The sequence below is a fragment of the Cetorhinus maximus genome, chromosome 3 (assembly GCF_964194155.1).
Source record: "Cetorhinus maximus chromosome 3, sCetMax3.hap1.1, whole genome shotgun sequence".
NCBI classification, from domain to species: domain Eukaryota; kingdom Metazoa; phylum Chordata; class Chondrichthyes; order Lamniformes; family Cetorhinidae; genus Cetorhinus; species Cetorhinus maximus.
The window spans coordinates 202,629,630-202,652,231 of record NC_135881.1 but is presented as its reverse complement, the minus strand read 5'-3'; the positions used below and the strand labels follow the sequence as shown (position 1 = coordinate 202,652,231).

Here is a 22,602-nt window from a genome sequence, read left to right as displayed (position 1 = left end):
GAAACATACCTTACAGATAATGTCTCAGACACCACCATCACCATCCCTGGGTATGTCCTGTCCCACTGGCAGTGGGATACAGTTGGCAGGGAGTCCTCAACATTGACTCCGGAAGTCATATGGCATCAGGTCAAACAAGGGCAAGGAAACCTCCTGCTCATCACCATGTATTGCCATCCATCAGCTGAAGAATCAGTGCTCCTCCATGTTGAACACCATTTGGATGAAGCACAGAGGGTGCAAAATGTACTCTGGGTGGGGGACTTCAATGTCCATCACCAAGAATGGCTCGGTAGCACCACTACTGACCCAGCTGGCTGAGTCCTAAATGGCATAACTGCTAGACTGGGTCTGTGGCAGGCGGTGAGGGAACCAACAAGAGGGGAAAAAATACTTGATCTCATCCTCACCAACCTGCCTGCTGCAGATGCATCTGTCCATGACAGTATTGTTTGGAGTGACCACCGCACAGCCGTTGTGGAGACAAAGTTCCGCCTTCACATTGAGAATACCCTCCATCATGTTGTGTGGCACTACCACCGTGACAAATGGGATAGATTTCGAACAGATCTAGCAACTGAAGATTGGGCATCCATGAGGCACTGTGGGCCATCAGCAGCAGCAGAATTGTGCTCGAACACAAACTCTGACCTCATGGCCCTGCATATTCCCCACTCTACCATTGCCATCAAGCCAGGAGATCAACCCTAGGGCATGCCAGGAGCAGCACCAGGCATACCTAAAAATGAAGTGCCATATAACACAGGACTACTTGCGTGCCAAACAGCATAAGCAGCAAGTGATAGACAGAGCTAAGCAATCCCACAACCAGCGGATCAGATGTAAGCTCTGCAGTCCTGCAGCATCCAGTCGCGAATGGTGATGGACAATTAAACAACTCCATGGAGGAGGAGGCTCCACAAATATACCCATCCTCAATGATGGAGCAGCCCAGCACATTAGTGCAAAAGATAAGGCTGAAGTATTTGCTACAATCTTCAGCCAGAAGTGCCGAGTGGATAATCCATCTCAGCCTCTTCCGGAGGCCCCCAGCATCATAGATGCCAGTCTTCAGCCAATTTGATTCACTCCACGTGATATCAAGAATCGGCTGAAGGAACTGGATAGTGCAAAGGCTATGGGCCCTGACAATATTCTGGCAATAGTACTGAAGATTTGTGCTCTAGAACTTGCCGCGCCCTGAGCCAAAGTGTTCCAGTACAGCTACAACACTGGCATCTACCCGGCTATGCGGAAAATTGCCCAGGTATGTCCTGTACACAAAGTGCAGAACAAATCCAACCCAGCCAATTATCGCCCCATCAGTCTACTCTCGATTATCAGTAAAGTAATGGAAGGGGCCATCAACAGAGCTATCAAGCCACACTTGCTTTGCAATGACCTGCTCACTGATGCCCAGTTTGGGTTCCGCCAGGGCCGCTCAGCTCCTGAGCTCTTTACAGCCTTGGTTCAAACATGGACAAAAGAGCTGAACTCTCGAGGTGAGGAGAGAGTGACTGCCCTTGAAATCAAGACTGCATTTGACCGAGTGCGGCATCAAGGAGCTCTAACAATACTGGAGTCAATGGATATCGGGAAAACTCTCCACTGGTTAGAGTCATATTTAGCACAAAGGAAGATGGTTGTGGTTGTTGGACGTCAGTCATCTCAGCTCCAGGCCATCACTGCAGGAGTTCCTCAGGGTAGTGTCACCGGTCCAACCATCTGCAGCTGCTTCATCAATGTCCGTCCTTCCATCAAAAGTTCAGAAATGGGGATGTTGGCTGGTGATTGCATGATGTTCAGCAACATTCACGACTCCTCAGATACTGAAGCAGTCTATGTCCAAATGCAGCAAGACCTGGACAATGTCCAGGCTTGGGCTGACAAGTGGCAAATAACATTCGTGCCTCACAAGTGTCAGACAATGACCATCTCCAACAAGAGAGAATCCAACTATCGCCCCATGATGTTCAATGGCATTACCATCACTGAATCCCCCACTATCAACATCCTGGAGGTTACCATTGACCAGAAACTGAACTGGACAAGCCATATAAATACTGTGGCTACAAGAGAAGGTCAGAGGCTAGGAATTATGCGATGAGTAACCCACCCCCTGGCTACCCAAAGCCTGTTCACAATTTACAGGGCACAAGTCAGGAGTGTGATGGAATACTCCCCACTTGCCTGGATGAGTGCAGCTCCCACTACACTCAAGAAGCTTGACACCGTCCAGGACAGAGCAGCTCATTTGATTGGCACCACATTCACCCCCTCCACCACCGACGCACAGTAGCAGCAGTGTGTACCATCTACAAGATGCACTGCAGGAATTCACCAAGGCTCCTTTGACAGCACCTTCCAAACCCATGACCACTACCATCTAGAAGGACAAGGGCAGCAGATAGATGGGAACACCATCACTTGTAAGTTGCCCTCCAGGCCACTCAGCATCCTGACTTGGAAACATATCCCCATTTCTTCACTGTCGCTGGTCCAAAATCCTGGAACTCCCTTCTTAACAGCACTGTGGGTGTCCCTACACCACATGGACTGCAGCGGTTCAAGAAGGCAGCTCACCACTGCCTTCTCAAGGGTAACTAGGGATGGGCATTAAATGCTTGCACAGCCAGTGAGTCCCTCACCCCATGAATGAATGAAAAAAAAACCCTAGTTGTGGCCTAAGCAGAGCTTTATAAAGGTTCAGCATAGCTTCCCTGCTTTTGTACTTTATGCCTCTGTTTGTGAAGCCTAAGATCCCATATGCTTTTCTAACTACCCTTCCAATCTGCCCTGTTACCTTCAAAGATCTATGTACATCAACCTCCAGGTCCCCCTGTCCCTGCACACCCTTTAGAACTGTGCATTAAGCTTCTACTGCCTCTCCCCTACCCCTTCTGCCAAAATGCATCACCTTACACTTCTCTGTATTAAATTCCATCTGCCACTTGTCTGCCTATTCTGCTAGGTTACCTGTATCGTGTTAGTCAATTGGTATCGTCCTCACTGCTTGCCACACCTCCAAGATTGGTATCATCAGCAAAGTTTCAAATTTTATACTGTATTCCAATATCCAAGTCATTTATCTGTATATTAAAAAAGCAGGGGTCCTAGCACCGATCCTTGGCGAATACTAACTGTCTACCATCCTCCAGTCTGGAAAGCAGCTATTTACCAAACTGACTGTTTTCTGTCCTTTAAGTAAATTTTTTATCCAATGTTAAATCAAGTATTCATTCCAGAAAACTGTCTTTCTCACCTCTCTTTATCCTCACATGTGCAGTACTTAGCTCTTGTAGCAAAAGCTTCAACCTACTTTTGCTGGTTAACCTAATGTATGTTTCCATAAAGTTGTTAGTGCATTAAAACCAAATAAATTTGGAAACTGGCTACAGTTCAATCATATCCTTTTCCCCTCGAGGACAGAGCATGAATTAATGAGATGAAAATTTCTTCTGTAGCTGACTGTAAGCATCCTTCATCTCAGTCCAACACAAAACTGCCCTTAATTTGGCTTGAATCCAATGAGAGACCACAGGGATGGATGGAATGGGAAATTTTAAAAAAAAGTTGCACTAGAGCAGCAGGTACAATTTTGCAACAACATAAGGATGAACTTTACCCTAAATCTAAACCTTACTATATGTGACTTGGGAATATTTGATGCGAGCGCAGACTTCCTGAAAAAGATAATGTTCCATTCCCAGCACCAATAATGTTCTTGATGAGAACAAAAATGTACATGCAAAAAGCAGTGTGATAAATGTTAAGAGTTGATCCTAAGAGTATTGTATTTTGTTTTGTCATGTTTGTTTTTTCCCACTCTAGTATACGGGAAGGAAGGATGGAGCATTTGCTCGCCCGAGAGCTGGTTCCTGGAGATACAGTATGTTTGAGTGTTGGTGATAAAGTCCCTGCTGATCTACGTTTGTTTGAGGTATTGTATTGGATTGGTCTACTGCAGTAATATTTTTCTGGCTAATGTTACATTTGTAGTTTGTTTTACAATTTTTTCTTTGTATCTATGCAGAAAATTCAAATTTGCATAGTTACTGTTTGAAATTATTTTTAATATGTCAAATTGCATTAGATTATTGACCTCTCAATTCTCTGATCATATCTATTTTGCTTTTATGGGTCCTTCGTGATATTAGCATCAATCCATTTCCTAATCAGGTCCTAACAGGAAACACCAGTCGTTTACTACTTACACTTAATCTTTAACTTTATTATGCTAGGCTAACCTGATGGATTTTTGAAAGGAAATGTCACGCTGATGCATTGAAAAATGGGTGCTTTTGAGGTTGCAATTCTACCTCAAGATCAAAACACAACAGGAGACTCGTGGATTGTTAGAAGAATTGGTATTATCACTACTGGATAATGGAATATCAAATTCATGTCCCAGTTTTATAGTCTTGGTCAGACCCTATCTGGAATACTGTGTTCAGTTTGGGCACTGGACTTAAGGAAGGATATATTGACCTTGGAGTGGATGTAGCCCAGACTCACTAGAGTAATACTGGGACTTAGAGTGTAAATTATGAGGACAGGTTGTATATTAGGAGGGAAATTGCAAAATACTTTTTCCACACAATGATAATAGAAATCTGGGAATTTCTCCCCCTTAAAACTCTGAAATCTTTCAAGACTGAGCTTCATAGATTTTTGTTAGATAAGAGTATCGAGGGATACAGAGGTATGGTAGGTAAATGGTGCTGGGCTACCAATTAGCTACCATTTAATTGAATGGCAGATCAGGCTCGAGGGGTCCAATGTTCCTATATTCCCAACAGTGTCATCCCTATCTTTGAAGACCATGTATGCATATATTTGGCAAAAACATTATCTTAATTGTACAAAAATTAGTTTGTGAAATGCAGTATTGAAGTGGTTCAGATTCAAATGTTGCAAGTAGATGTTACTTGATAATTTATTTTTAATTATGGTGGCACAATGTTCTAGAACAAAGGCATCATTTATAAAGAGACATCTCTCAAAATTGACCCTTAGTAGTTGCTTGAGAGCAGAAAAGACTGAGAACTTGTACTAATGTGTTAACAGTTCCAGAGCTGCCTCATGACTTAATATCTGATCTAGTAACCCCAGTTCAAAATCTACATAGAAGAGAGTGAGTTGCAAGTGACAGCACTATTTGGGAGAGAGTTTTATAAGCAGAAGTAGTGTATAGAACTTGGCTGGTTGTAGATGTTTCCTGTTTAATGCAGAAATCTGAAATGTAGCTCACCAGCTGATAGGCTCTTCCTTTGAGCCTGAAGGTTTTCTTTAAGCATTGGTCTCTGTGATATTATATAGTAGAGTACTGCCTGTTGGCTGTAGTGTCGTGGGTGAACTTAGGCATAAAGTAGGCCCACCTCATTCCATCAAATGACAGAATCGCTTTGTTTCTGCATCATTATAATTTTGTGTTGCAAATTGGCTCATTTGCTTTGTAGCTAAATAATTTGTTGCAGTTGAGGTGATGCAGCAGTTGCTTATTGCCACAAGCTTTGACATAATTATCGGTAGTTATTGGGTCTGGGTCTGACTTTGATCCTTGCTTATGGATAGACACAATCTTTTCTGCTTTTTGCTTAGATGAGAAAACCAGTTGACAGGCACAGTTGAAACGAGTGAGGAAAGGGATCAACTGGTAAGTCAGCTAAAATGTTTAGAAGCCAAGCTCCTACACCATCTGGACTAGTGTGTTTCTCAGGATCAAGCTGATAAAGGAGGTGTATATAACTTTTCTGTTCTGATTTTGATCTGGTTTAAGTTTTTGCTACTGGACTTTGGACTTCAGCTGAGTTTTCAGTAGTTGTGGAGGTTATTGTCAGAATAAAACCCAAGCCTCGGTGGTGAAAGGGATTGCATGTTGCACAATTTAGGTCCCTTTCCACATCTTTTCATAATGTGATGTACTGCAAAGTTGGGCTTTCCTGCCCTCCTTGCCTAATTGTTTTAATCAGCCATGGTCTTAGCTGCTAATACCTCTTGGCCAATTCTTTAGCATAATAAGGTTGTGCACCTGAACTACTGTATAACTGTATAGATGCAATGGAATGATTGAAGCAAATTTGTTTGCAAGTCTGCGCTTTAACCCTGTTACCATTCATATGACGTTATTAGACATTGGTTTAGAATTAATCATTAACTTCCCTATTTATATGCATGACTGGTTTACTACAATATTTAGATAAGACTATTAATAAGAGTCTCCATGCTGGGTATTCAGACAAGAAATTGATTAACAATATCTGTGCAGCCCATCTCGTCAAACCAGATAAGTAGCAAATGCCGATAGACTTTGGAGCCAGCTCAGGGTTTTGAGTAATGACATTTATGCGGTGAACTCTGCTAACTTAATGTTTAGCAAACTTGTATTCTTTACTTGGCTTAAGTACGTTATCTATTGCTATTTTCAAAAGTGAGGCTGTTGGTGTAGTACCAAGGAATGGGGGAATGTGGGTTGGAAGTTTCTGCTCTGCTGATTGTCCAATCTGAGCTACACATTGTTTCCTCCTTTTGTAAGTTCCCGTCTCTGCCAGTTCCCTCCACAGTCAATAAAGTGGGAGAAACATTCTGTTTCCTTGGCCACCACAAATGTTGCTTTTAACCAACTGCTATAAACAATTTAAGAATGACTTGGCAAAGACTCCTTTTCTGAACTTTGCTTGTTCTTTGACAAGAAACCAGGAAAATAAACTGGTCCAAAGCCAAGTCTTCTAGGTCCAGAGCTGCTCAAGGTCATCCTCCAATGTCATCTGCAGTTTCCTCCACTGAAAGTCAGCAACTTTCCACTAGCTATGCTTTAACCACCAGGGTAGCGCTGCATAGGAGCACTAGGAGAGGCAAAGACACAGAGTGGACAGTTATTAAGGGGACACTCAAGGGTATTAAGTTGTCCTTTGTATGCAATGTGGAATGATTTCATTAGAAGTTAGTTTTGGAATCTTTATTTTGTAGTGGTTTTTATTATTGCATTGTGGTCAAGTGGACATTGTGATGGTTAGTGTCAGAGGGAAAGTAAGGTATGGGACTGTTGGTGAATGGGGAATTGGAATTGCGGAAACTGGTATCCCACTCAGATGAGTTCTTCATGTACAGCCCAGGCAGAAAGGGACTGTCTATGTTGTCTCCATCCTTCCTCCTTACTCTTCTCTTCTCCTCATCTTCTTTCTCCTACCCCTGAATTGTTTTTGTAATTTGGTGGCAAGAGCTGTTGCCTCATGTTATCAAGGTTGTGCAGCATGCAGAATATCATCAAAAATCTTCACACTTGCTCTCCTGAGTACTGTAGGACTCCTCCAGAGGGGTCTAGGCAGTGGAAGTGTTTCAGCTAAATCACATTCCTTGTGCCAGAATGGCCTTCATTTTATGTATGCTGCACATGTGAGCATGGGTCATGCACCAGAGCCATCAGCCATGGTCTGTAGCAGATAGACCTTGTCGCTCAGCCACACTTCAGTTTGTCATGGTAGCTCAAATGCGGGTGGTACAGTGGACTAACAAAAAATGAAGGCATCATGACCCTGCCAACATGCTGTCCATTAAGCTGCATGATTCACTGCCTATGGTCATATAGTAGCTGAATATTGAAGAAGTGGAATCTCTTTCAGTTCCGAAGGGCAGAGATGACATGTTGCACTCCTCATCATAGGGAATCCTGCAAGCCATGTGTACATTTTGCCTGCTTGTCTCAGCCAAGAAAGAATTAAATGTAGTTTTCTCAATGAATAGAGAGCTTCAGTGACCTCCCTTACTCGACAATGGGCGACAAGCTACGAGATACTTCAAATATCTCCAGCTCCAGCCTGGAAGGAGACAGATTCATAAAAGTTCACAACCATAATCATGTTCACAGCCATTTGCAATGCAGCCCTTGCCCTGCTTTGAGGCCGCAATTGCAACTGCAACGGGTAGCAGATGTCAGTGAGGATGTCCAGCGGAGACAGCTCACATATTATGCCACACTGAGATTCAGGTAGGAGAATTGCTCCCGAACACCCTGGGCAGATATTGCCTTTGATTTCTTCTCCCTTTCATCTTCCTCCTCGTCCCTCATTCAGCAGCGTGTCCTGCTCCATGTGACTTCTGTTCATTCTCCAATTTATGCTGTATTCCAAGCAGAATGCCTGTGTCTGGTAGCAGCTGATTTTTTCGGAAGCCTTGAAATCAGAACAAAATCTTTCATCACCTAATGCACCACTCCCTATAGACCTTTGCAACTTGAAAGAACTGTAGGAAGACCCAAACACTTGCAAAATCGTAGCAACAGCCAGAAAAAGAAAAATCAACCAGCAAGTAACCAGTAAGTAGTTGGTCTCTTTGAATAGCGCTGGTTTTTGAGTTTTGCAAGCATGGGCTAGTTGTGTAAGGTCTGTACTTTGCCCGTTATGAACAGCGGCTGGGACATGCTGTTTGAAATGATTCACCAGTCTTTGGGATGTACAGCCTAAATAGCTCGCATCACACTGGCACTGGAATTCGTATACCACATTACTCATTTGTGTAATGGTTAGAACGTCTTTTTGGCTTGACGGCAGCATCCAGTTAGTGGCGAAAGCCACTTGTGTTTCTACTACAACTCAATACAGTGTCCAACATTAGATGTGATTCTGCAATTGGACCACATTTGCTAAATAATCCTCTGTGCTAAGAATAATGCTGACAACCATTTTAATATCACCAGTCGGGCTTGCTGTATGGTGCATTTGCGTGTACTGGAAGCCATAAGTATTCATACACAAGGCCCCAGACAGAAAGAACAAGTACACACATTGCACCTGTTTCAGCTAAACAAAATAAGTGATAACTATTTGCTGACTTATTCCTTAAGGCAATATCTCGACCAATCAGGGTCAAACTGGTAGAGTACTAAAGAACACAGCTGCTAGACTGGGCCTGTGGCAAGTAGCAAGGGAATCAATAAGAGGGAAAATCATACATGACTTGATCCTCACCAACCTTCCTGCCACATATGCATCTGTCCATGATAGTATCGGTAGAAGGAGTGTGGAGACGAAATCCCATCTTCACATTAAGGATACCCTCCATCATGTTGTGTGGCACCTCTACCGTGCTAAATGGGATCAAGCTAAGCGATTTCACAACCAACGGATCAGATCTAAGCTGTGCAGTCCTGCCACATCCAGCCGTGAATGATGGTGGACAATTAAACAACTCCATGGAGGAGGAGGCTTCCTTGAAGATGGGGGAGCCGAGCATGTCATTGCAAAAGATAAGGTTGAAACATTTGCTACAGTCTTCAGCCAGAAATGCCAAGTGGATGATCCATCTCAGCCTCCTCCAGAGGTCACCAGCTTCACAGATGCCAGTCTTCAGCCAATTTGATTCACTCCATGTGATATAAAGAAACAGCTGAAAGCACTGGATACTGCAAAGGCAGGGGCCCTGATAATATCCTGGCAATAGTACTGAAGACTTGTGCTGCAGAACTTGCTGCGTCCCTAGCCAAACTGTTCCAGTACAGCTACAACACTGGAATCTACCCAGCAATGTGGAAAATTGCCCAGGTATGTCCTGTACACAAAAAGCATGACAAATCCAACCCGGCCAATTACCGCCCCACTAGTCTACTCTCGATTATCAGTAAAGTGATGGAAGGGGTCATCAACAGAGCTATCGAGCGGCACTTGCTTAGCAATAACCTCACTGACGCTCAGTTTGGGTTCTGCCAGGGCCACTCAGCACCGGACCTCATTACAGCCTTGGTTCAAACATGGACAAAAGAGCTAAACTCCAGAGGTGCGGTGAAAGTGACTGCCCTTGACATAAGGCCGCATTTGATTGTGGCATCAAGGAGCCCTAGCAAAACTGGAATCAATGGAATAAGCGGGAAAACTCTCCACTGGTTGGAGTCATTCCGAGCACAAAGGAAGATGGATGTTGGAGGTCAGTCATCTCAGCTCCAGGACATCACTGCAGGAGTTCCTCAGGGTAGTGTCCTAGGCCGAACCATCTTCAGTTTCCTCATCAATGACCTTCCTTCCGTCATAAGCTCAGAAGTGGGGATGTTCTCTAATGATTGCACAATGATCAGCGCCATTTGCAACTCCTCAGATACTGAAGCCGTCCATGTACAAATGTAGCAAGACCTGGACAGCATTCTGGCTTGGGCTGATGAGTGTCAAGTAACATTTGTGCCACACAAGTGCCAAGCAATTACCATCTCCAACAAGAGAGAATCTAACTATCACCCCTTGACATTCAATGGCATTACCATCGCTGAATCCCTCACTATCAACACCCTGGGGCTCACAATTGACCAGAAACTGAACTGGACTAGCCAGACAAATACTGTGGCTACAAGAGCAGGTCTGAGGCTAGGAATCCTGCAATGAGTAACTCACCTCCTGGCTCATACGAACAAGGAGCAGGAGTAAAACAAAAACAGAATTACCTGGAAAAACTCAGCAGGTCTGGCAGCATCGGCGGAGAAGAAATCAGTTAACGTTTCGAGCCTTCATGGCCCTTCGAAACGTTAACTGATTTCTTCTCCGCCGATGCTGCCAGACCTGCTGAGTTTTTCCAGGTAATTCTGTTTTTGTTTTGGATTTCCAGCATCTGCAGTAGCTTTTAGCTTTTTGTTTTTATCTAAGGAGCAGGAGTAGGTCATTCAGTCCCTCGAGCCTGATCTACCATTCAATAAGATGATGGTTGATCTGATAGTAACCTGAAATCTACATCCCACCTACCCCCGATAGCCTACCTTGCTTACCAAGAATCTATCTACCTCTGCCTTAAAAATATTCAAATATATTCAGATTCCCCAAAGCCTATCCGCAATCTACAAGGCACAAGCCAGGCGTCTGATGGAATACTCTCCACTTGCCTGGATGAGTGCAGCTCCAACAACACTCAAGAAGCTTGACACCATCCTGGACAAAGCAGCCCGCTTGATTGGCACCCCATCCACAAACATTCACTCCCTCCACCACTGATGCACAGTGGCAGCAGTATGTACCATCTACAAGATGCGCTGCAGAAACTCATCAAGCCTTCTTTGACAGCACCTCCCAAACCCATGACCACTACCTTTTGGAAGGATACATGGGAACACCACCACTTGGAAGTTCCCCTGCAAGCCATTCACCATCCTGACTTGGAAATATATCACCATTCCTTCACTGTCACTGGGTCAAAATCCTGGAACTCCCTCTCTAACAGCACTATGGGTGTACCTACACCACATGTACTACAGAGGTTCAAGAAGGCAGCTCACCACAATCTTCTCGCGGGCAATTACGGATGGACAATAAATGCTGGCCTAGCCAGCGATGCCCATATCCATTAAATGAAAAAAAAAGCTGCCTGGTTAAATTTCAAACAATGCTTGGTAGTTAACTGTCAGTCACTATCACTGGTGCACTCTCCATGGCAACACCTCTACCAATCAGAGTTCACTTGCCAACTAATCAACACACTCTTCTCATACAGTATAAATTGTTGTTTTCCTCTTAGGACATTGAGCAAGAATACCAATGAGTGAGTGCTAGACGAAAAGCTTTGACATATATCTGTTTTTCGGCACTACTCAAATTCTGTACTAGCAGCTCACTAGTTATGTAAAACTTTTATGTTTTTCCATAATCCAGCTATTTACACAATTATGTGTTCATTTTTTCGATTAAGTTTAATTAATAAACCCAATAAGCTTTACTACTACTGCAAAAACCTTACTACTGATGAAACCTTACATCTACTCATAAGTTGTACCAATTCTTAAAAGATAAACAAGCAAAAGACTCACCAACCTATCATTTACACGCTTCCTGTGACATCACATTTGATTTTCTCCGAATGTGGTTGGTCCACAAGCTGAGACCACCCTCCCCTCCACCCCCTCACCTGCCCCCACCAGCACTGGGGATGCTCTCTGTCTCGCCCCCTCTCGTGCTCTTTTAAGCCTCCAGTTCCACTGGAAGTCTCACCCCCTCTCACACTCTTTGAAGCCTCCGGGTCTGCTGCCAGTCTTCCCCTTCTTGTGCTTTTTGAAGCCTGCAGGTCAACTGGAAGTCTTGCCCCTTTTTGTCTATCGCACAGCAACAGGCCACAGCATTTGGACACTCAATCTTAATTAAGGAAATAATTTTAATGTGTATGCTCAAGTTGGTGCTGTGGCAAAGAGCATTTGAATAACAGTGCTTTATAAGATGGATAGATTTATTTTCAGCAGTCTGCCATTCAAGAGTTGCTGCTACAGAGCTATTAAACAAAAGGTATGCTTGCCATCAGAGGAGAAAGAATTGAAAAAAAAAATCTAAATGCTCGAGGAAAGAAATGAAAACAAGTTTCTGGCAAAACTGCAGTGTTCCCAGCAGCCCCAAAAAGTGGTCAAAAACAAGTCAACACAACATCAGTGCTTTATTCCAATGAACACTGTTATTCTGTCCCCTTTGCTAGCATAAAGGAAGTAGAGAATAAAATTAAAATTTGTTACTAAAACTAAGGTTCAGATCAAGAGAAAATTGAGAATCTGTTCCTGAGCTTGCATTGGGCTGGTTGTAACAGCATAGGAAGAGGTGGAGGAGTCAGAGTGGGAATGGAAGAGGTAGTTATATTGTGAACCACAGGGAGGTGAAGGTCACATTTGCGAACAGAAGTGCCCAACAAAATGACCTGCTAATCTATAACAAAAACAGAAAATGCTGGAAAAACTCAGCAGGTCTGACAACACCTGTGGAGAGAGAGAGTTAATGTTTTGAGTCCGTATGACTCGTCTTCATACGGACTCGAAACGTTAACTTTGTTTTTCTCTCTGCAGATGCTGTCAGACCTGCTGAGTTTTTCCAGCATTTTCTGTTTTTGTTTCAGATTTCTAACATCCGCAGTATTTTGCTTTTATCTTAGGCCTGCTAATGTATGTTTGGCCTCAATATAGAGGAAGTCACATTATGAGAAGCAAATATAATATTCACGATTGGAGGAAGTGTATGTAAATATCTTTCTCACCTGGAAGACATTTCTGGAGCTTTCGACAGTGAACATGGGAGGAGGTCAATAGATAGGTGTTACACAGCAGCAAATGCCAGGGGAAGAACAGCTGAAAGTATAGATGATGGAAGTGTGGGCAAATGTATCCTGGAGAAAATGATCCCTCCAGAGAGCAGAGAATGAAAGAAAGACTAAGGTGTGCTTGATGATGGATTGTTTCTTTGAAGTGTTTTTTTCTTTCTGGTATTTACCAAATTCTCTTTCTTGTTTTGTGTTTGTAAACCTGTCTCACGCCTTCTTGCTCAACTATTTCTACTTGTTATATAATTGAGCAGTTTTCTAATGAGAAGTTTGCAGGTCATTTAAACCATTAGGTCTTGGTAATCAGTGTACCTGTTATTTCTCTTCTCTTTCCCTTTCCATTTATCCTATCTGTACTAAAATACTGGATGATCTTTGTTTTAGTTTAAGTGAAGGGTTCTCTTTCTATATACCAGCTAGCCTGCTGTGTATCTTTGTCATTCTATTAAACATTGATGCTCCTGTAATTTTCTAGTTGTTGCTGTAGGTCATTGTTCAACTAAACTTGTGATCGCATCATAACATGTGTCAGTGAGGGCTTAATTAGCTGAAAGTGTCCTGATCAACAATTGTATCATCACAGGAAGAAAAACAGGATTTCACTGGAGTGATTCATAAAAGTCTATTTAATTCTTATGATACCTGATACAAATCATTTTCAGTCAATTTGGAGTACATGTTCTCCACTTATTTCAAGTTAAGAAAACTACAACCTTTAACACAAAAGGATGGACAAAGTTAAAACAACAAAAACCTGAGTATTGCTGAAAAATGAGAGTTTTTGTTGAAGCTTTTTGTCTTTTGCTCATCAGGACAATTCGCAAGAATACCAAATGTAAAGAGAGCAACAATTTATATTGTATGAGAGTGCTGATTGGTTGGCAAGTGAGCTGTAATTGGTAGAGTCGTTGCCATGAAAAATGCACCAGTTGATGGTGACTGACAGTTAACTGCCAAGCATTGTTTGAAATTTAAACCAGGCTGCTCGATTGTGATTGGTCAATGCATTGCCCTGAGGAATGAACCAGCGAGGCTGTAACTTATTTTGTTTAGCTGAAACAAGCGCAGTGTGTGTACATGTTCCTTCTGACTGCAAAGAACAGGGCCATGTATATAATTATATGTAGCTTCCAGTACATGCAAATGTGTTACACTGTGAGCCTAACTGACAGTCTTAAATTAGCTGTCAGTATACTTAGCACACTGAGGATTATTTAGCAAATGTTGTCCAATCAAGGAATCACATCTAATGTTGGACACTGTGTTTTGAGTCTTGCAAGCATGGGCTGGCTGGTTGCGGCCTGTGCCTTACCCGTTGCGAACAGTGAATGGGACATGCTGTTTGATACGATCTGCCAGCCTTTGGGACGTACGGCTGTCATACCTAGCATTACGCTGGTACTGAAATTCCTATCCCATTACTCACTTGTGTGATAGGCAGAATGTCTTTTTGGCTTGATAGCAGTATCCTGTCAGTGGCAAATACCACTTTTGCTGCTACTGCATAGTAGTAGCACGAAACAGCTAGCTTCACCTGTTGCTCAAATTTTTGAGATACCTTGCCCTTCCAGGGTAATCTGAGGAAGGCTGGGCACTTTTCAGGGCCAAAAGTGATGGCCTTAGGCCCATTCCTGAGTTTGCACGATATATAGCGCAGCTGTTATCCTGCTGGATGCCTTTGATGCACCCTATTTCGGAATCAAGCTTGCATGATGAGCAAATGGCTTGGGTCCTATTTATGAGTTGTCGTTAAGGCCAATCTTATAGCGTGTAGAACTGTAAGAATCCCAATGCATATATTGACCAGTGAAGGTAGACTTGCAGTAGATCGTGATAGAGAATCCCCTGGCAGATTTCTCAACTAGTACGTCAAGGAAAGGGAGTTTATTTGACTGCTCCATTTCAATGGTGAATTTGAGCACAGGATAGAGCCCATTAAGACATGCAAAGAAATTATCACATGCAGCTGCAGATTTAAATATAACAAACATATCATCCACATATCGGAAATATGCAAGAGACAGGAGGTTAGGTGTCATTCATGGAACCCAACATGATATTTGCAAGAACTGGGCCTAGAGGGGATCTCATGGCAACACCATTTATTTGGGCATACATGGTGTCATTAAAACTGAGCTCAAACACACTAGTTGCTGAGTTCATAAGTTCGATGAATACCGATTCATGCAATGGCTGTTGGCCTAGATTGCTATGATATAGTGCTGCAGCGTAAATATCTATGGCTTCCTTAAGTGCAACATTGGTGAACAGGCTCGCAATGTCAAATGAGCACATGGACCCAGCATTGCTATCAATATGCAAGTTCTGCATTGTCTTCGCAAATGTGAAGGAATCAACAACAAAGGCTGAGTTGTAGATTATCCTCCATTTTGGAGTCATAGTTGCCAAAAATATGTGCTGTAAGCACCACTACTAGCTGAATGTTGTTTAATGATTCTTCAGCCTGATTTCATTCTGCTGAGTTCATGAGGCAATATTTGTTTGCATTTTGTGCTTTCATGAGAAAATGTTGAATGACCTAGTTCTTGTGTGGTTATAGTTTATTTTTTCCTCTGAGGGATGAGCATTCAAGCAGATTAAATTTAGACTTGGACTGCAAAATTGCTCATAGGAATTAATCAACCTGCTTTAAATATTAATTTGATGTTACAAAATCTGAAGTTCATAATGCTGTCATTAAACTAGACTTAGATTTCTAGACTTATGAATAGCCCACAACTTAATGTAATTTTATGAAAAGCGATCTTTAAATAAATGGCCTAAGCTGGGCTAACATAGGAGACAGGTACTACTTAAGAATGTTTTGCAGTGTTAGCTTTCAAACCAGATTTAGCTTTTCAAAACACATTCACAGCTCAACAGATTCAAAGGGATTGTTACTGAGCGTTGCTGCTAGGCAGTGCTAAGTTTATGCTACTGCATGTTTTAATCTTCATTGCGTACATGTGGAACAACATCAGAAGGCAATTGCCAACTCTTTATCTGGTTTCTGCCATGCATTATTAAGTTTCAGATATAAGCAAAAGTTATGAAAGAAAGCGGAAACCAACAACAAAAAATGGAGAAAGTGTTTCTGAGGAAGCAGGATTTAAAAAAAATTCTTTCATAGAATGTGGGCATCGCTGGCTAGACCAGCATTTATTGCCCATCCCTAATTGGCCTTGAGAAGGTGGTGGTGTACTGCCTTCTTGAACCACTGCAGTCCCTGTGTTGTAGATACACCCACAGTGCTGTTAGGGAGGGTGTTCCAGGATCTCGACCCAGTGGCAGTGAAGGAACGGCGATATAGTTCCAAGTCACGATGGTCTGTGGCTTCTAGGGGAACTTGTAGGTGGTGGTGTTCCCATGTATTTGCTGCCCTTGTTCGTCTAGGTGGTAGAGGTTGCTTGGAAGGTGCTGCTAAAGGAGCCTTGGTGAGATGTTGCAGTGCACCTTGTAGATGGTATACACTACTCCCACTGTGCATTGGTGATGGAGGGAGTGAATGTTGAAGGTGGTGGATGGGGTGCCAATCAAGTGGGCAGCTTTGTCCTGGATGGTGTTGAGCTTCTTGAGTGTTGTTGGGGCTACGTTCATCCAGGCAAGTGGAGAGTATTCCATCACACTCCTGACTTGTGCCTTGCAGATGGTGGACAGGCTTTGGGGAGTCAGGAGGTGAGTTACTCATGACAGAATTCCCAGCCTCTGGCCTGCTGTTATAAGAACATAAGAAATAGGAACAAGAGTAGATCATTCGACCCCTCGAGCCTGCTCCGCCATTCAAAAAGACCATGGCTGATCACCTTTCGATTTCCACATTCCCATCTAACCCCGATAAACCTTTGATTCCCTTGCCTAACAAGAATCTATCTACCTCTGCCTTAAAAATATTCAGTGACCCCGCCTCCACCACCTTCAAATGCTGCCTTGATGCCATGGACAGTCACACTCACTCACCCCTTGTGTTCTGCTATTTTGTCCATGTTTGAACCAAGGCTGCGATGAGGTCAAGAGCTGAGTGGCCTTGGGGGAACCCAAAATGAGCATCAGTGAGCAGGTTATTGCTGAGTAAGTGCCGCTTGATAGCTCTGTCAACAACACTCTCGATCATTGCTAATTGACCGGGTTGGATTTGCCCTGCTTTTTAAGGACAGGACATACCTGGGGAATTTTCCACATTGCCGGGTAGATGTCAGTGTTGTAGCTGTCCTGGTGCAGCTTGGTTAGGGGCGGGGGTAATTCTGGAGCGCAAGTCTTCAGTGCTATTGCTGGAATGTTGCCAGGGCACATAACTTTTGCAGTCTCCAGTGCATTCAGCTGTTTCTTGATGTCATGTGGAGTGAATCGAATTGGCTGAAGACTGACAGTTGTGATGCTAGGGACCTCAGAAGGAGGCCAAGATGGATCATCCACTTGGCACTTCTGGTTGAAGAAGGCTGCAAATGCTTCAGCCTTGTCTTTTGCATTGATGTGCTGGGCTCCCCCATCATTGAGGTTGGGGATATTTGTGGAGCCTCCTCCACCAGTAAGTTGTTTAATTCTCCACCACCATTGAAGACTGGATGTGGCAAGACTGCAGAGCTTAGATCTGATCCATCGGTTGTGGGATTGCTTAGCTCTGTCACATGTTGCTTCCGCTGTTTGGCATGCAAGTAATTCTGTGTTGTAGCTTCAGCAGGTTGACACCCCATTTTTAGATATGCCTGGTGCTGCTCCTGGCATGCCCTCCTCCACTCTTCATTGAACGAGGTTGATCCCCCGGCTTGATGATAGTTGTAAAATTGGGAAACGCTGGTCTATGAGGTTACAGATGTGGTTGTGTACGATTCTGCTGCTGCTGATGACCCATAGCATCTTATGGATGTCCAGTTTTGAGTTGCTAGATCTGTTCGAAATCTATCCCATTTAGTATGGTGGTAGTGCCACACAACACGATGGAGGGTATTCTCAATGTGAATACAGGAATTTATCTCTATAAGGACTATGTGATGAACTCTCCGACCAATACTGTCATGGACAGATGTACCAGCGATAGGTAGGTTGATGAGGATGAGGTCAAGTATGTTTTTCACTCTTGCTGGTTCCCTCATCACCTGTCAAAGTCCCGGTCTAGCAGCTAAGTCCTTCAGCACTTGGCCAGCTCAATCCGTAGTGGTGCTACTGAACCACTCTTAGTGACGGACATTGAAGTCTCCCACCGAGAGTACATTCTGTGCCCATGCCACCCTCAATGCTTCCTCCAAGTGGTGTTCGACATGGAGGAGTACTGATTCATCAGCTGAGGGGGGATGTTAGGTGGTAGCCAACAGGAGGTTTCCTTGCCAATGTTTGACCTGATGCCAAGACATCTCATGGGGTCCAGAGTCAATGTTGAGGACTCCCAGGGCAACTCTCCTCTGACTGTAAACCACTGTGGATTGTTGATGGGACAGGATGTAATCCAGGGATGGTCATGGTGGTGAATGAGACATGCCTGTAAGGTATGATTCCATGAGTATGACTACGTCAGGGTGTGTGGGACAGCTTTCCCAATTTAGGTGCAAGCCCCCAGATTTTGGTAAGGAGGATGTTAGAGGGTCGACAGGGCTGGGTATGCTGTTGTCATTACCTGTGCCTAGGTTGATGCCGGGCGGTCCACCTGCTTTCATTCCTTTTAGATTTCGTAGCCGGTTGATACAACTGAGTGGTTTGCTAGGCCATTTCATAGGTTATTTAAGGGTAATTGCTGTGGGTCTGGAGTCACATATGGGCCAGACCAGGTGAGGACAGCAGATTTCCTTCCCTAAAGGGCATTGAGCACCAGATGGGTTTTTACAACAATTGACAATGGTTTCTTGCTAGCTTTTGATTGAATTTAAATCCTACCAGCTGCCCTGGTGGGGTTTGAACCTGTGTCCCAGAGGCCCATAGCATTCGCACGGGACTCTGGATTACTAGTCCAGCAACATTACCACTATAACAACGCCTCCCCACATAAAAATATTAGAACCTAAATGATCTTAGCTGGTTGAAAATCATGTTGGTGTGTTCTGAAAGCTGATTGCTTCAGTTTAGTCCTAAAATATATATTAATGAGCACTTGTATATACTTTACATTGAAGGTGCACATTCTTTCTCCCTCTTCCCCTCTTTTGTTCCTTTTCCACCCAAGTCTCCTCTCAAGTTCACTCACTCCCACCGGGGAGTGAACAATAGTGACATGGGAGGTGGCCTGTTTATATCAGTATGACCTCTCTTCTGGATTGTGCATGTCAGAACATTGGGTAAGGACAGAACCAGGCTCAGTTGTGGCGCTGCTTGCAATGAAAGTCTGTGCCAGCGCTGTCAAGGCTAGTGAATGAAAAATGAGAGAAAATTTCCTGGGAGCATTAATTCATGAAAAAAACAAAATCATTAATGTCCTTTTTTCTTAAGGTTGTGGATACTTCCATTGATGAGTCAAGCCTTACAGGAGAGACCTCCCCGTGTTCAAAATCAACGACCCCACAGCCAGCAGCTACTAATGGCGACCTCACATCTAGAAACAATATTGCTTTCATGGGCACATTGGTTAGATGTGGCAGGGCTAAGGTAATTTTAAGTTAAACTCACAATTCTACTCTGTTGAGCATGGAGTGTGATTTGATCAGGTAGTTCCCTGTTAAAAATTAATTATTTTTAAGTAAGAATTCTTTGGAGCATTGCTGTGTAGCTTACAATTTGATTTTTTTTTTTGCACCATCATTTCCATAATGTAATAACATATATTGCATGTCCTCTAGACTGATTTGCAAAAGGAATTCATTATTACATATAAAGTTATGTATTAATTACATATAAATTCTAATTCTTGTGTGGTTTTGCAGGGTATTGTTATAGGAACAGGGGAAAACTCTGAATTTGGAGAGGTTTTTAAAATGATGCAAGCTGAAGAAGTAAGTTTTTGAACTAGTCATTTTGGTAGTATTCATTATAGTTGATGTTTATAAATTATAGTATTGAGTTTTTCTGTTAGGATAGCATAGGACCTAATTTGTGAAGGTACAGGTGAGAATAATAGTTTCATAAATACATGCCTTCAAGATTATTGGCTGAGAATTTTTTTTTTTGATATTGAAAACTAACATAGTATATATTAGTCAGCTTCTTCAGGTTGACAAGTTCCTACACTTAGACGTACTTTAGCAGATAGATGTTTATTTCATCAAGAATATTATACTCTGAAGTGATCTATGTATTGATTCATTAGCCTCGTATATATTCCTTTAACTCTTACAGCTGCCATCTTCAGGAAATTCTATACCACAGACTAGGATCTTATATCTTCACATTGCACACCGTGAGGTTAAACAACCATCTAAAATAATAACAATGCTAGTGAAATGTTAGATGTACTTTTAGTACTGAAAAACTGACAAATATCCACTCAATACAATTCGAGTTATATGCAAAATTATGTAATCTGCTTTGTCTGTAACTTATTTATTCTTCCTTTTCTCTCCTGCTTCTGTACTCTCCTATTAGCTTAATTTTAAATATTCTGAGTTCTTTTTACTTGAAAACCTTGTGTGTTTTCCACTAACTGACGGCCTTGGCTCCGAAAACAATCTCAGTAAAAATCAGTTCCTATTGTACCTGATACTTTAGAAAGGTTTCACAGTGACCAGTCATTTTTTTCAACATGATTTTTCTGGATAATGGGATTGGGATGATTCATTGATGATCCCTAGAAGCACTTATTTGTACTTAACCAGTTATTTTGGCACCTTATTAATAGACTCTAGTGGGCGACATCATCAGAATATAATTCAAATAACTACTCCTCATCAGCTATACAAATTGTTTTATACACTGAAGTTGTCCATAAAATGAAATGCGTGACAGTTGTGTTCTGTTGATGTATAATAGTGTAATAGTAACGGTAATGATAAGGACCTAAAGCAAACTTAATAGCAGGTAAACATTTTTCATGTTGTATTTTGTGAAATAAAATAGAATATGAGGGGGTAGAAATCATGCTTCAGCTGTACAAAGCACTGGTTAGATCACACTAGGAGTACTGGGAGCAGCTCTACACCTTAAGAAGGATCTAATGGCTTTGGAGAGATTGCAGCGTAAATTTGCAGGAGTGATACCTAGATTCCAAGGATTAAATTACGAGGAGTGATTACACAAATTAGGGTTGTATTCCCTGGAATTTAGAAGTTTAATGTTTGATCGAAGTTTTCAAGATATTAAGGAGAAAGGAGGGTAGATAGAGGAACTTTTTCCACTGGATGGGGAGTCCAGGACCAGGGGTCATAATCTAAAAGTTAGAGCCAGACCTTTCGAGAGTGAAATTAGGAAACATTTCACACAAAAGGTGGCGGAAATTTGGAGCTTTCTTCTGCAAGTGGCAACTGATGCAAGATCAATTGTTAATTTTATATGAACTTGATAGATTTATGTTATCCAAATGTATTGAAGGATATGGGGCAAAGGCAGATATGACGTTAGGTTGCTGATCAGCCATCATCTCAATGAATTGCGGAACAGGCTTGAGGGGCTAAATGGCCTCCTCAGTACATATGAAATTACCTGCATTTTGTAAAGTTATTCAGGTAATGGATGTGCACCATGTTATGGTGTGCTAATACTCTAAGGATTTCTTGAGGGTGAACAAGCCTGCTTAGTTTTGAGGCTAAAAACCTTTCACTTAGACATTTTGGAAACATTCTTTTAGAGGTATTATAATGCCTTCCCCCTCTTGAATGCTGTCCAGCTGAAGAACAAGGAAACTTTAGCTGCTGGGAGAGGTGCAAGCATAGTCTCATGGTGACTGTTCACCTGATCTTGTATGACCTTTTGGTGTGGAAGCACTTCACCTTCACTTGACATCTCTTCCCAATAGCAGAGGTTCAGTGAGAAAAACCTGTGACATGTTCCTGTGTACTGCCACTTTGGGAAGTGCTGTGATTGGATCTAAGTTTGAAAGGGTGGGTGGGGAAGGAAACTTTTAAAATAAAGTTATCATTGACCTCAACAGGGTACACTACAGTTCAAAGTATTGACTTATACTTCCAATTTGTTTGCTTCTTGAGGCCCCGAAAACACCACTACAGAAAAGCATGGACCTGCTCGGAAAACAACTTTCACTGTATTCTTTTGGCATTATAGGTAAGAAGAATAATTTTGATTTAAAATTGTATCAGTGTGGAATTGTGCTGTTGAGGTCTATTTTGTCCTACAATGGGATTTTTCAAGTGTTAAGTACTGAAACGAAATGTGGAGTGAGGAATAAAATCATCAGTGTAAATGCGTGAAGAATGCAGCAATTTGGCTGGATTTGTTAAAAGCTGTACACTAAACTTTGAATGTTAAAAGCATTGCAAAATGTTACTGTCCCTGGTTGCTAAGGAAAATATGCTTATTTATCAGGCAATTAACATTACAGAGCCAAAACCGATTGTAACACATGGCTAAATTAATAACCAACAGTTTAACTTTTTTGACTCAGCTTGACTCTGTATTGATTTTAGCAGTTATTAAATTTCCCCCTGCCCCCCTCTGCCCACACAATGAAACATCTCCCATTATGTGTTT

At 42.5% G+C, this 22,602-nt stretch overlaps 1 protein-coding gene across 1 annotated transcript in view; it reads left to right on the top strand.

The window, feature by feature from the left end:
- The window catches only part of atp2c1 (ATPase secretory pathway Ca2+ transporting 1), a 96,809-nt gene that overhangs the window by 37,191 nt on the left and 37,016 nt on the right, over positions 1-22,602 (top strand). Inside the window, exons 7-10 of the mRNA XM_078539623.1 lie at positions 3,832-3,940; positions 19,456-19,611; positions 19,887-19,955; positions 22,101-22,176. Coding sequence (XP_078395749.1) covers positions 3,832-3,940; positions 19,456-19,611; positions 19,887-19,955; positions 22,101-22,176 — 410 coding nt within the window. The remainder of the gene's footprint in view (positions 1-3,831; positions 3,941-19,455; positions 19,612-19,886; positions 19,956-22,100; positions 22,177-22,602) is intronic.